The following is a 13,280-nucleotide window of genomic DNA, read 5'->3' as shown; positions in this document are numbered from 1 at the left end:
AGGAAAGTTGTTCTGTACATCCCAGATGTCACAGCAGATGTGACTAAGGAAACCCATTACCTTGATCCACCACATTGGAAATCCCCACCCCCTTCCACCTGCTCTCCTTGGCTTACCCTTGCTAGGCTGTGTAGGTCTGCTCTGTGCTAAGATAGCTTGTGACATTCTAGCTTGGAGCATAAACAATGAAATGCAGAATTTGAAAAATATACATGAATAAAAGGTCAGAACTCTCCCAGGAAAGAATAAAATTCTTTTTTTTTTCTTTAATGCATAACTATGAAAAGCAAGTTAACCTTTGGGTTTTTGAGGAATTCACCATGACAGTGGTCCAGCTTAAAAGTAAACAACTACTACTCCAAGTAAAGCGTCTAGAGATGCCCACATTTATTCTCTTGGCTCTGAAGATTGCAAAGTATGCAGTCCCAGCTTTAAACAGCTATGCTGATGTTGCTCATCCTTGGCAGCCTGGAAGGGCAGAAGTTGCTGGGCTGAATTGTTTTAGTTCAGTGGGAACAGAAGAACTATTGCATTCTGCTATTTATTTCTTTAATCTGGTCTGCTGTCAGATTTGAAATTTCCTTTAGCAATGTTACTCTGAAAAGAAGAAAGAAAAGGGAAAACTATAAATGACAAATTTTTCATAGCAGTAACAAAGATCTGGAAAAAACAGAGGCACATCTGACTCTGACAAGGAATAGGGTGTTACTGATGGATGTACAGTGCTCTGTCCCTGTGGTGACCTGAAAGAAATGATGTTTCCATTTTATCTGCAAAGGAGAAAACTTAGTTTCAAAAAAGCCTTTAATAAAGGTTTTAGTTATTTGATCTTTTTTCAGAGACTTGCTTTTCCAGAGGACTGTGGTAAGAATGTGATCTTGAAAGAAATTCAGGGAAATGGATGGTTCACAAAGAATACAGTGGGCATGATTAGCTAATGACTAATGCCACTCTTTGTGAGTGGCTACAGTTTGCCACAGGAAGTACGCAAGCGATGGGTTTGACCCAGCGTCATTCCCACGCGCTTAGAGGGAATGCCAGTGCCTGTTAGCCACGCTCTCCCTAGGGCAGCAGAACCAGACCTCAACAACCCTCCTCTGCCAGACAGTGCTTCCAGTTGTGCTGATCTCTATGCTGCAAGGTCCTTCATGCTTCACTGCTGAATTTTATTCTTGCCTTTCTGGTGGAACTGGCTGAGTTCCTCTGCATGTTTCTTATTTCTCTCTTCAGTGCTTTGTATTTTGAAATAACCACGTGCTTTTTTGCTTTGACTTCCCCTAAATTAAATCTTGTTAAATCAATAATAGCATCAAATTAAAGAAAATTCAGTAAAACAATATATGAATTTTTGAATTGGACACATAAGGAAAGATGAAGAGAAGTTTCAGAACTAAGATTTCCTGCATTCTGTATCTTGAGTGCCTGTACAAGGAAGTACTTTAAACAGAACAGTTTATCCTCTCAGTTTTAATGAGTGCTCGTCAGGTCATAATAAAAATTGCAACTCAAATTGCAATTGTAACTGGCTTCAGCACTGTCAAAAGTATGAGCTCTATTTGTTGCCCTTGTAGGGCCTTATGCAGAGCAAATTCATGACAGTGCGATCTGCAGCAGGCACTCAGTGTGCCATTGTACACGTGCAATAGCTAGCAATAAAGTATACTGGGATCCTAGGAAAGACTTGGGCTACTTCGTAGGTTTGAGACAAAATTATTCTGTACTGCTTATGGGCCTGGCTTTGTACTGGCCATATAAAAATAACAGGATTTTCCACGTCTGGCAGAGCCTGTGTGCATTACAAACTTTCCTATGTCTCACAGCGTTAGGGAAAGAAAAAGGACATGGCTGGAAATTGGGGAAATCTGTATTCTCTTCTTAGCTTCCTTATGTGACCATGGGAAAAATCTGTTCATCCTCTCCTAGGTCTTCCTCTTCATAGTCCCTGTTGTTTCCCAGGATTTCTGTCCCTTCATGCCACCAAGTTTTGTTACTTTGAGATTTTCTTGTCATGCATCTCTATAGGCTGCTGCTGTAGAAACAAAGATCTCTTATGTCGTATGTGCCAAAAGGGGCAGAGAAGTTATGTACCTTGGCCAAGATGTAAGAGAAAAGCTAATTCCTGATTTCTAGTTTTTTCCCTTTTTTACCCCAAATTATTTGCTGAGGTGTGCCAAAACAGGGTACCTTGCACAAGAGTAACTCAATCTGTATGTGAGTGATAATTCAAATTTGTGCTAAAAGGAAGTCAGATTAAATTTTGTGTGCTTTCCTACTACCATTTAACACATTAGTCTCCCCGTAAAGGAGGCCTAGCATTCAGTGACTCATGTGTTATGTAAGTAACTGAAACATTTCATAGTTTACAGAGAAGAATGTTCTTGCTCATTATGTGGATGAAAGGAGATTGCTGTATTTCAAATGACGTGTATAATTTAACACTTATTTCTAGGACTGTTTGGAACAGTGAGCAAAGAGAAACTTTAAAATGTTTGAAGAGACTTGAGTGCTTCATGGTATTTAATGTGACAGTGAAACACACAGACCAATAACTGGTGAGACTGTGCTAATGGAAGATTGGCTCTGAATGCTAACGCTTCCTTACTGATAATGGTATTTATTTTAAGACATAAGTAGATGCTAGTATTTGCCAGTCCGTAAAAAGCCGCTAAGATGTCCTATTTCTTCTGCAACTCGTTGTCTGCTGTGCCACCATAATGGAAGGAGGGATGGGAAGTAGTGTTTCACGAAGATCAGCCACGGTAAGGCGGTAAGGTAGCCAGCGGTAAAGAAAGTGGCATGGCATGCTTGCTGCAGTCAACTATTTTGGGGATAATATGAGCATGGGATATTCTGTATTTTAGCAGTGCAGAGTTCACTCAAGTGAGATTTCCCTGTGCACAGGGAAATACGTAATTGTGGTAAATTAAATGAAGCACTGCTTCTAAAATTTTGAAGCTCAGCAGAGTCCAAATGCCACCATCCTCTGCAAATTATCTTCATATATTTACATGCTTCCATGTTTTAGAGAAGCTGGATCTCATTCAGAAAGCATTAACTCCGATTCTGTCTCAGTAGTCCTGTTGATTTTTTTAACAAGACAGCAATGTCTGTCTTTCATGGGCTGTTTTTGGCAGCAGCTAGATCTGTAGATTCTCCAACAAACTGGGCCAGCCATTTCCCAGATCCCTGACTTTTTTAAACAAACGTAGCAGCTAGATACCTCCAGGCAATGACAGCGTGGCAGGTTTATGTCCTAACTGTTGAACCTTCTGTAGAAATTAATGAGATCTATGCCTTGTAAAAATCCCTGAAACTGTTGCATTATTTATTTATATTCTGCTTCAAGGACAACACTTTTCAAGCCAAGAGATGACACAAAGGAGCCTTGGGCTGTATAAATATAGAATCTTTTTATTTTTTTGGTTAATAGATACAGTACATTTTTTGACTACATATGAAAGCGTTGTTTTCAGTGCATACATTCTGCAGACAGACAGGAACAGGGCAGACATACATTCCTTGGTGTTTTGAGTATTACATGGCACTTAGTTTACTTTCTCTGAGTCCTCAGTTACTGGGCTTCCCCAGTTTTCACTAGCTGCTTTGACAGCTCAAGATCCAAGAAGGAATGACTGGAGCAGTATGCGCTGGCTCTCGTGGCACAGCATTGCCAAGCAGGACAACAGAACACTGCTCACTGTGCACCACACAGGTCTTCCTGCAACCAATGCCCTTAGGGCACTGCATTTGCTTGGGGTCCAAGTGAACCGGTCTGTGTTAACAAAGTATGAAACCAACACATGCATCACAGGACAAAGTCAGTGCTTGTGCTGAACCTTTATGTCCTATACAGTGACCAACTCTTGATAGGATCAAATCCAGAAGTCCTCCCTGAATTTTACTACCTATGTTGGTACTTAACCAAAATTCTTTCTGCCTTTTTTCTTTTATGTGTCACAGCACAAAACCAGGAAAATGGATCACAGGTCTTGGCCATTAGTATCTATAGGACGGGACAAAAGAAACATTGCTACCTTCTGTATTTTCCATTCACTTTATCAAAAGAAAAAAATAGATCCAAGGTGTGATCCTGGCCAATTCCTGCTTTCAGGAACACACGATAATGCCTCACTTTGTTGTACAGCTATTTCCTATTTGCTGCTGAGTCCTGGTGGTACCAATTTGGTGCTAGTGGCAGCTAGAGACCATTGGTCCCAAACACCCTTTCTGGAATTGAGCCAGATGGAATTTGTGAAGCAGGATGGTGCATGGCAAGGCAGAGCCAGTGCTCAACATGAAGGGTCATTGGGAAGCAAAGTCATAAGCTGCTTACTGGCCGGTAACAAGCTAACATTGATAAGCATTTTTACAGTATACAATGCATAAATGCAAGGAAAGAAGTGCCTGGCTACTCCAGGTTGCACTAGGTAGATGGCAGGCTGGATGCCTGGAGAGTTGAGCATGTTAGTGAAATGTCTAAGCAGAGCAGCTATGTCTGCAGGCAGCTGTGAATGTCTGCATCATTAGCATTCAGGGGGTTTAAGTGTCAGTGTTTTTGTTTGAGCTTGTTATTCAGAAAGACTTTACGTTTTTATCTGGCCTTTCTTGATATCCTGTGCAGATGGTGTGGGCCCAGCACCCTGGCATCCCTTCTAATGAGGTTAATTTGTAAGAACCAAAGAGAAATCAAATTGAGAAAGCACTAAGAGGAAGGTGAGGCTCACGTAGATAGACACCAAACTTCATCTCACTACAGACACCAAAAATTAAAAAATTAGAAGAGTGAAAAAGCTTCTCTCATTCAGGGAAGGATACAGAGATGCTTCCAGGCACATCAGAGTAAACCAGTTTCCTGTGCCTATATTGGAAACATTTTTAATGTGGGAAAAAAGCTTACTTCAGTGTGTCTAGTTCAGCCTCTGCAAGAACGGAGGATGCACAAATTACCACAGTGAGATGGGCTCTATATCTGACTTTACTCAAAAGAGGAAAGCATAAGCTGCGATGGGTAAATACCAGCACACAGACAACAAGGAGAGCAAGGAGGAAGTAGGGGCCCAGGCTGCCAAGCCCACCTGGCTGCTGACAGTGCACAGGGGAAGGCACTTTTTGGCAGACTGTATGGCTGGAGGGTGCTGGGAGGAGACAACACATTTGTTGTGAGCTCTAAGCTCCTCTGCCCCAATTCTGCAGAGTTACAGAAAGAAAAACAGGACAGTGGGCTCCTTTAAGGAAAACAAAGGTACTTCTCAATACTCCATCCCACTGAGTTCACTGAGATTAGAAAAGGCAGGTGGCGAACAAGAGCTGAATAAGAATCCCTGAGACATCTGAAAAACTATGAAACATCACCTCACTTAGACAACTTGGCTCCTTCTGATGCTCTAACTGATACACCAGCCTGCAGTTCAAACAGAAGCAGTGGAAATCCCTCCCCTTTGCCTTGAGCTGCAAAGTGACACTTTCAGGAATGAGATACATCTGCTGGAATCATGGAGGTCCCTGCTTCCTTACTGAAACTGACTGATGTGGAAAGCAAGCGAGAGCTGGGACACGAGGGCCAGCAGAGCGCCGCCGTGAGCTGGCACCAGTGGGTGCTGCAACCTGCAAGTGTCAGTGAAATGCTCTGTGGAGATCCTTAACTCTGCTATGTCTGCGCATCTTTTGACTAAAATACAAATATTACCATATAAATGAATCACTACATTTGTTCCTACTGGGTAAACTATATACATCATTGTAAGAAAAGAACAATAATTAAATTAAGGGAGGAGAGAAAAAGACAAAATATTAGTAAATAAAATAGAAAACACATATGTTCAGTAATACTTTTAGGTAATATTTTTGCTTCTTACAGTTACCATAGAGGGAAAAACCTTCAACTTAAAATAAACATTTCATCCCTGCTAAGGAGGAAAGGCAGTGTGCTCGGCTCTCTTGGAAGAAGGCACTTCAAACAGCAGCATTTCCCAATCTTTTTTAAAACTGAGAGCAGAGTTGCACTTTTTTTGTTTTTCCTATGTGTGCTTATTTCAAAGTTTATAAGCAGAGCTTTTTAAACATTGTCATTTTCTTCTGCTACACAACAAGGCACAACAACAAACCACCTCATGCTGATTGATGCCAGTAACAGCAGAGCCAGACAAACCATAGGCACCTTTCTTTTTCTTTCTGCCACCTGAATAAATTATTTTCCAAGTAAGTGATCTGTTATTTGATCAGAGCTATAGATAATTTCCTATTTCATGAAAAACTGATCCGGTGAGTTTTCTGTGACCCATCAGATGAATTATTTCCCAGTATTCCGTAACTTGACCAACTTTACCTCATACATAGACACTAACATACAAAGAAGTGCAAAAATGGCCATAAAGCAACTACAGACCACAGTTATTTGCCAGGCTCACTATGAGCAACGGCCCATGGGCTCCTGCAGGTGATTTCTTAAACAGCTCAAATCTGAGGCTGAGGAGAACAAGACATGGTTCCCAAGAGCCCTTCCACCAGATGCTTTAGCATTCACAGTTAGGATGGCATGGGCTTTGGGGATTTCTCCCCTTTGATCATACCTGAGGCTTTTTCTGTTTAGTTCAATGCAACCAACTGTAACCAGTCTTCCAGAATATTGTCTTCATTGCTGCAAGGGCGGTTAGGCTGTCTTCGCCAAGGTAAAATAATTGTTTGCCAAGTGTTGGATGTTTTAGAAAGAATTAATTTGTAATCATTTTAGTTTGTAGTTGATTTCTTTCTCTAAAGAAGTCTAATTAGAGTATCAATTCTAAAAAAGAAAAGGCACGGGTTATGCAGACCTTGGAATAAACTGCACAAAGTTATGTCCAGGTCTGGGTTTATAACTTAGGAAGTTATAGGCTTGGCTGTCAACCTACATCTTTTTTATCTTTGCTTTTTCTATCTGAAAACTCCCTTTACCCCTTCCTAGATTTCTAATGTCAGCACTGGATTTTCCCAGCACATTAAATGACAAAGATTAGTTGCTTGATTCTGAGGTTGCTGTGAGGATGGTTGGGGTGTGCGTGGGAGCTGGTGTGCACACCTGTAGGCCAGCAGTCCCTGCTGCACACCGCTTTTGCCAAAGGACAACACGCTTTGAATTGCTCAGATGTGAGAATTTGTGACCCATTCAGACCGGCACGAGTGGATTCTGAAAATCTTTGCAGCACTCGTGGATGGTTTAGATACAGAAGGCATGGCAGATCGTAGCAGTATTTACCTTGGCAAGCAGCTGGAGACAAGTGTGTTTTACATATGCTCACAGCTGAGAATGGGCTGGTATTCCCAAGATCAAACTGTTGGGCATCTGCCATAGAATTCAAAGGAAGAGCTTTTTTTCCCCAATTTTAAATAATCTGTGGCCAGAAAGGAAACAGAGAAATGCTGCTACACTGCTGATGCCTCAAGGTTATTTATGCGTTCATGTGTCACTCTCATATTGTGGATGAGTATTTCATGCACATTCACACAGATGTGCACGTGTGCTGGGAAACACCGCCTGCATGAGCTGAAGGTTCTTACTTAATGCAGTGCTGATGCCTTGCAGTCACTACAGATGCATCTCCATCATGGCTCCCTATTGCATAATGTTAAAGAAGTTGCTGTTTGAACAAGGAGGGAAAACAGGGCATCACATTTAACAACACTGTATGTATATATATATGTATATATGTATATATACATATGTATATACATAAATGGATGCTGGCTGCTTCTCTGTTGTGTCGTTTGGGGAGTGGATCCTCTTGGCAGTGGAAATTGTTAGATCACAAATTGTAATAAACATATTTTGGATTTCAAAATATTCCAGAAACATTTACTGAAGGTGAGTTCCCAAGTTAAGAGAAATGTTTTAATTTTTGGATTCTTTTCAAACACAAAACATTAGAGTTTATGGCTCTAATTATCAGCTGATACCTTCCAGCCTCACACCAAGCAACCCCTAAAATGGGTGCAGGACCAGTGGGATCAGTACTGTCACAGCTATCGTGAGGGGTGACTCTTGGTGACTTACGGAGTAAAATATGGTTAATAAACAATCCCTGCTAAGGGAGGAAGGATGGGAGCAGTTCTGGGTTACAGCTCCTATTAACAATTCTTATAGACAGCGTTCTAATTTGCCACATATTTTGCAATAGGCCTTTAAAGATAGAGAAGGGATGCTCTTAAAGATTTTCTGCTCACATCAGAGATGTGCCAGATGAAACATAAGAACCAGTGTGCTGCGGGGTTCCCCCTTGGTTGGCACACAGCCTTTTTATGGAATCCATCGTGGCCAAACGAAGCACCAAAGGCCCTGCACCAGGCTGGGCTGGTTACACTGGGGGTGCAGAGCAGTGCACAACAGAGTTGTAATCCGGAGGGGGGCTGTGGCACTCCAGGCTTGGATCCATAGGAAGGAGCACAGAGTCTTCCAGTGGGAAGTCCATGGTGTCCTCTTCAACCTGCAGTGCGGGCTGGTATTTGACAGCTTCACGTTCATGGTCAGATAAGATGGACTCTTTGCTCCTGCTAACAGCTCGCCGCCTGTTGAGAACAAGCAGTATGATATATGGATCCATGGGTTTTATCTGTGTTACTCATGGTTAAAATTATTTATAGACATTTACATATATAAAGCATTTCAATTTAACACTGCAGCACTATGTAAGTTGTTGGGTTTTTTTTAAGAACTAGGTGCATTGTAAGCAGATTCAGGAGTAAAGCTGGGAGTCCCAGTGCTCTCTCTGGTTAGCCTTATGTGTTTCAGTGCACTCTATATGTCTTAGTTATAAATGCACCTGTCCTGTACATGCAGTAATACTGTCTTTATGATATTTGACTTTTCTGAAATCAGAACTGAAGACTATGACTATGACTTTTCTTTAACTGTAATAAAGGATGAAATGATGAATAATCATATCAGACTCCAATTTTAAATGATACTAAAAGCACTGTAGGGCAAGATCTCTTTGATGTTCTCCAGCCCAGTAAAATTCCTGAGCTGCACACTAGCAAGTGGTAGTGATGCTCAGTGTGACAGCTGCTGGCCTGTAACCAGTTCTATCAAAAGTCTCATTTTCTGCTATCTCCTCCTATTACAGGTGATCCAGGTGCAGAGTTCCAGAGAAGCAGCTTAAATCACCAGAGCAACCTCAGTGTCCAAAGTGGAAGAACTCAAGGGAGAATTTGTATCACAAGGTGACCCTGAGGAACAGCAAGCATTGTGGAAAAAAAGGTACTTGTGTTGTAGACTGCCTTAAAAATTATTTTGGTAAACCTGGTTTCTTCCATTTGAGGAATTCTTGGAAGAGAGTTGGATAATTTAGGAATGGCTCTGGTAAGAATCCCAACCTGAGAATGGCTTTTGAACCTCTTCACTTTGCTTACACACCATTACCATGCACCTCTCTAGGGTAAGTCACTCACAGACTGGTTGTGACATTGCACATCTTGGCTCAGATTGATTTGTGAGTTGCCTGGGAAGACTCAGAACTAGGCAGTGCTCAAGCACTTTCAGCGTATATTACAGATTTGTTTAAAGGAGAGTAATGCTACTTCATAATCACACGAAATCAAACCAAAACAGTCAACAGCCATCACATGATTGTGTTACTCATTACATTTATTTTATCTGTACTGCTTCAGTGACTGCAGTCCCCAGCAGGTGATCAGAGATTGGGGGTGTTGAATGTTTCTCAAAGAAAGTGAAACCATTTCCTGCTCCACCGAACATAAAGCAATAGCAAAGAGACAGATACAGAAATTGAAGACCAGGGGCAGGTACAATGAGGAGTGGAAGCAGTAGATCAGGAGCTGTTGTATTGTGCAGGTGCAACACAGAGTGCTGCAATCCTAGGAGCAGCTGGTTCTGGGCAGGACAGAATTGCAGCATGCAGCTGTGCTCAGACCTGCCAGGTGATGCCACTGTGACTCCAGGACTTGTATTACCTTGCCTCTGAATCTGGAACTTAGCAAGTGCTTTGGTTTTCCTACCAGCTGCAAATACTCTCAGTCTGAGTGACAGAATTAGAGCCAATGCCTCCATTTAAAATGTTGCTAATTCTGGAAAGGTCATGGGCGCAGTGCATTGGTAGAGTAGAATACTACTTTATGAAATATATCCACAGTCACATGTAAGAGCCTGTCCATCTGTAAATTATCCACCCCTGTAGGTCTCTCTTAGAGAACTGTGCAGCAGGTGATGCTGTGTGCATCCCAGTGCACGAGGCTAGGAATAATAGGCTTGCAGCCAGACTCAAGCAGAGCAGATTGCTGCAGTCTCAGCCGGCTGCAATGGGAGACTGGCTGCTTTGTGGCTGGCCTGATGTTAGCATGCAGTGCTGGCTTCACACAGAATGTTCGTGTCCCTAGTTGGGTCTTGAGGAGCTGAACACAGACATCAGAGTGGTAAGAGCCAGCCCACCACCTCCTGCACATCCAGAATAAATCTGGGTCCTATGACTTCTTAAGTGCAAAGACACAGTTTATAGATTAAAGCCAATGTTACTATGCACTTAGACTTACACAGGGGTCTGAAACCAAATTCTAAAATAAATAGTAACCCTGAGAGCTTCAACAGAAACATGCCATGCTCTGATTTCACAGTCTACATTTCTGGCTTCTCATTTGCCAGGTATTAAAGCTGTTGTTGGAGACAAGGCAAAGCTTGGAAGTACCTGTGTAACTTGGCCCCAGTCTGTGTAGTTCAGGGTGTTGCAGAACAGAAACGTTAGGGGTTAGTTTGGCTACACAGTGGGAAACTTTTAGAACCATGTAGCCTTCCAACAAGTGTTCCTGTTGGGTTTCTGCCCCTGAGGCCAAGGGATATCTCAAGGAGTGCAGAAGGCTGATGGGCGAGGTTGGAAGCAAATTTTGTCATTAGCCATGTGATTGCAGAGCAAAATGCAATTAACTTTAGAAACTATCCTTTCTTTCTAAATGCATTTTCTAAATTGAAGCTATGCAAGAGTCTTGCATTTTTCCCTTTTCTGTTCTATGCTTACTGTCACTCCAATCTGCTCTGTTCGTGCTCAGACACGGAGAAATGTACACATGCTTGGACTGTATATTGGCAAACCAGACTGCAGCTTCCCTTTTCTGTCTCTCCTTGAAATCTCATTTTTTGCATGTGAACTGCCACAGCACATCAGTCAGTGCAGCTACGCATTGCCCCTGGCAGCGCTCAGTGCTCTGCCTCAGGGAGCAAAAACCCCTCTGTGCCCTGAGCCAGATGTACTGTCCTGGATAAGGTAGCACAATTCTCCCTGAGCCCACAGATAAATATTTTCTGATAGAAGTCATTAGATTAATCACACAATAGCTACAAAAGTTAGTAGTGGATATGCAATTAAATAATTTCATTAGAAACTAGCCATTATTTGACTCAGTCCTGCTGGGTTGGTATTACGCTGCCCCAAAGGTATCTCCTTAGGCTGATTTTGCCTAACTTTGGAAAACTGCAGCACAGGCAGTGACAAAGGAGACATTCAGTTTGGGTAAACCTGCTCAGCACTGTGGCTGTGCCATCCAGCTCCGTGCAGCTGTCAGTGTTCCCCCCCCAGCACAGTGTGAGGATGAGGAATGTGAACACTATGATGCTCAGTGAAACATGGTGAGGATGAGATGCACCAACACTGTGACAGTCGGTGAAAAACAGTGAGGATGAGGTATGACATCAGTGAAACACATCTGCCCACTGATCCAGGCTGATCACATTTTACATGAAGACCAACTTGAAAACTTTTCTGTCCTTCCCAGAACATGTACTGTTTGTGGCAGGGCACAGGGAAAGATGAAAATCTAAAAATCTGACCTGAACGCTACCATTTCCTATCCTTAAACTGATTTTGTAACCAAAAGGACTCTCTTTCATAATAGGCACACTTGTATGCAGCACTGGTTGGGGAAACACACTGCAGATGCAGTGAGCTGGCTTCAGCCTTATTTCATTGGCAGCACTGAGACTGCAGGGCACAGCACTTGACTCCTCTCTTTCAGAAAGACACCTGCAAATTAGGGAGGTTTATGGAAGAAGTACAAACACTATGAAAGCCCTGGAGGAACCAGTAGTGAAAGATGAGAAGAATGCAAATGGGTAGCAACAAATGACATTCATAGCAACCAGAAAATCCTGCAACACTTTGGGATGTGTTTCTACACTGAGCCTGGAGCTAGTGCTGTTTGTCAGATTTAAAACCAAAACTAGGATAGACTTGGTGCTAATGTGGATTCATGCTCCCAGTGCCACTAACTGGAAGCCTGCTATGTCTGTGAGTGTTTGTACCACGAGCCTTGGTGCCAGTTGTGCACATGAAGGGGCTGTGTGAGGCTCCAGTGCTGTCAGCAAATCCTGTGGCTGAGACACAACCTGAACAAGTGCTTTTTAGTGTGGTGCGGTGGTGCGGGTAGTGAGATCTTTTCAGTACCCATTTTAACTGTGCTATGTCACATTTTCTGCTATCGATGAAGTTTGAAAAGTCCAGGAATGAAACCGGGTGAAGAAAAACTTAGCCTGAGTATTAAGTAACCTTCCACAATATTTTTTTAAAGTTTTCTAGAGAGGTGTCAAAGTTGTTTGGAAAATACCACAGAGGGTAATGCTGTAATAATGAGAAGGCCAGAGAGAACTGATGAAAAATTTTCACCTTTCTGTAAGAACCAGGCTTCTTGGTCAGAGTTAGAAACGTACTGCAGTTGCCAAGAAGCTGGCAAATCATCAGTGGGGCTGTTTGTGTCTGTATCAGAGGGCAGCAGTTTCTAACAGCTCAAATCTCAGGGTCAGTGACTTGAAGAGGAGCACGGAGGGAGGTGCTGTGAGAAAATCGTGTGTCCCTGAGGTCTACAGCACAAGGACAGCACTTATCCCCAGCTGCTCTTATTGCTTTGCAAGTGCCCAAGTATCTTGCCCTCCGTAGGAGAAACAGACTCTTGCATCATGTGGAAATCCTGGGCTTGTTTGGACGCTGTGCTTTGGGAAAGCTGAGAGGTGTGCTGGGCACTGCCAAGCAGAGCAGTTTGTCTCCTGGCTGCATCTCATAATGAGATGTGGGAGCTTCATGGTCCTATAACAGCTTTCATAGGTGTCTGATGAGGCACAGGGTACTAGAGATTAATTTGCTTTATTTTTTCTGCGTGGAAAGAAATGAAAGGGTTATTTCTTCCTCTAATAGCTGTTTGCTGTCTGTTTGCTGTTCGCTTTAAGACACCCTCAACAGAATTTACTCCTGGGATTCCTCTGGCTGTATCACTGCAATCAGTAGCTGCTGGCAAGGAAAGCTCAAGGGATT

At 42.6% G+C, this 13,280-nt stretch overlaps 1 protein-coding gene across 2 annotated transcripts in view; it reads right to left on the bottom strand.

Annotated features, from left to right (window-relative positions):
• Nucleotides 1–3,391: 3,391 nt before the first annotated feature.
• Nucleotides 3,392–13,280, bottom strand: part of LOC122183032 (vascular endothelial growth factor receptor kdr-like) — a 119,721-nt gene continuing 109,832 nt past the window's right edge. For both annotated transcript variants that reach the window (XM_042876764.1, XM_042876765.1), the window contains exon 30: nucleotides 3,392–8,538. In XM_042876764.1, coding sequence (XP_042732698.1) covers nucleotides 8,328–8,538 — 211 coding nt within the window. In that variant the 3' untranslated portion in view covers nucleotides 3,392–8,327. The remainder of the gene's footprint in view (nucleotides 8,539–13,280) is intronic.

Source organism: Lagopus leucura, unplaced genomic scaffold, assembly GCF_019238085.1.
Source record: "Lagopus leucura isolate 7727_CA_CO unplaced genomic scaffold, USGS_WTPT01 Super-Scaffold_100016, whole genome shotgun sequence".
NCBI classification, from domain to species: Eukaryota; Metazoa; Chordata; class Aves; order Galliformes; family Phasianidae; genus Lagopus; species Lagopus leucura.
The sequence above is the reverse complement of the archived record's forward strand: the minus strand, read 5'-3'. Positions and strand labels throughout refer to the sequence as shown.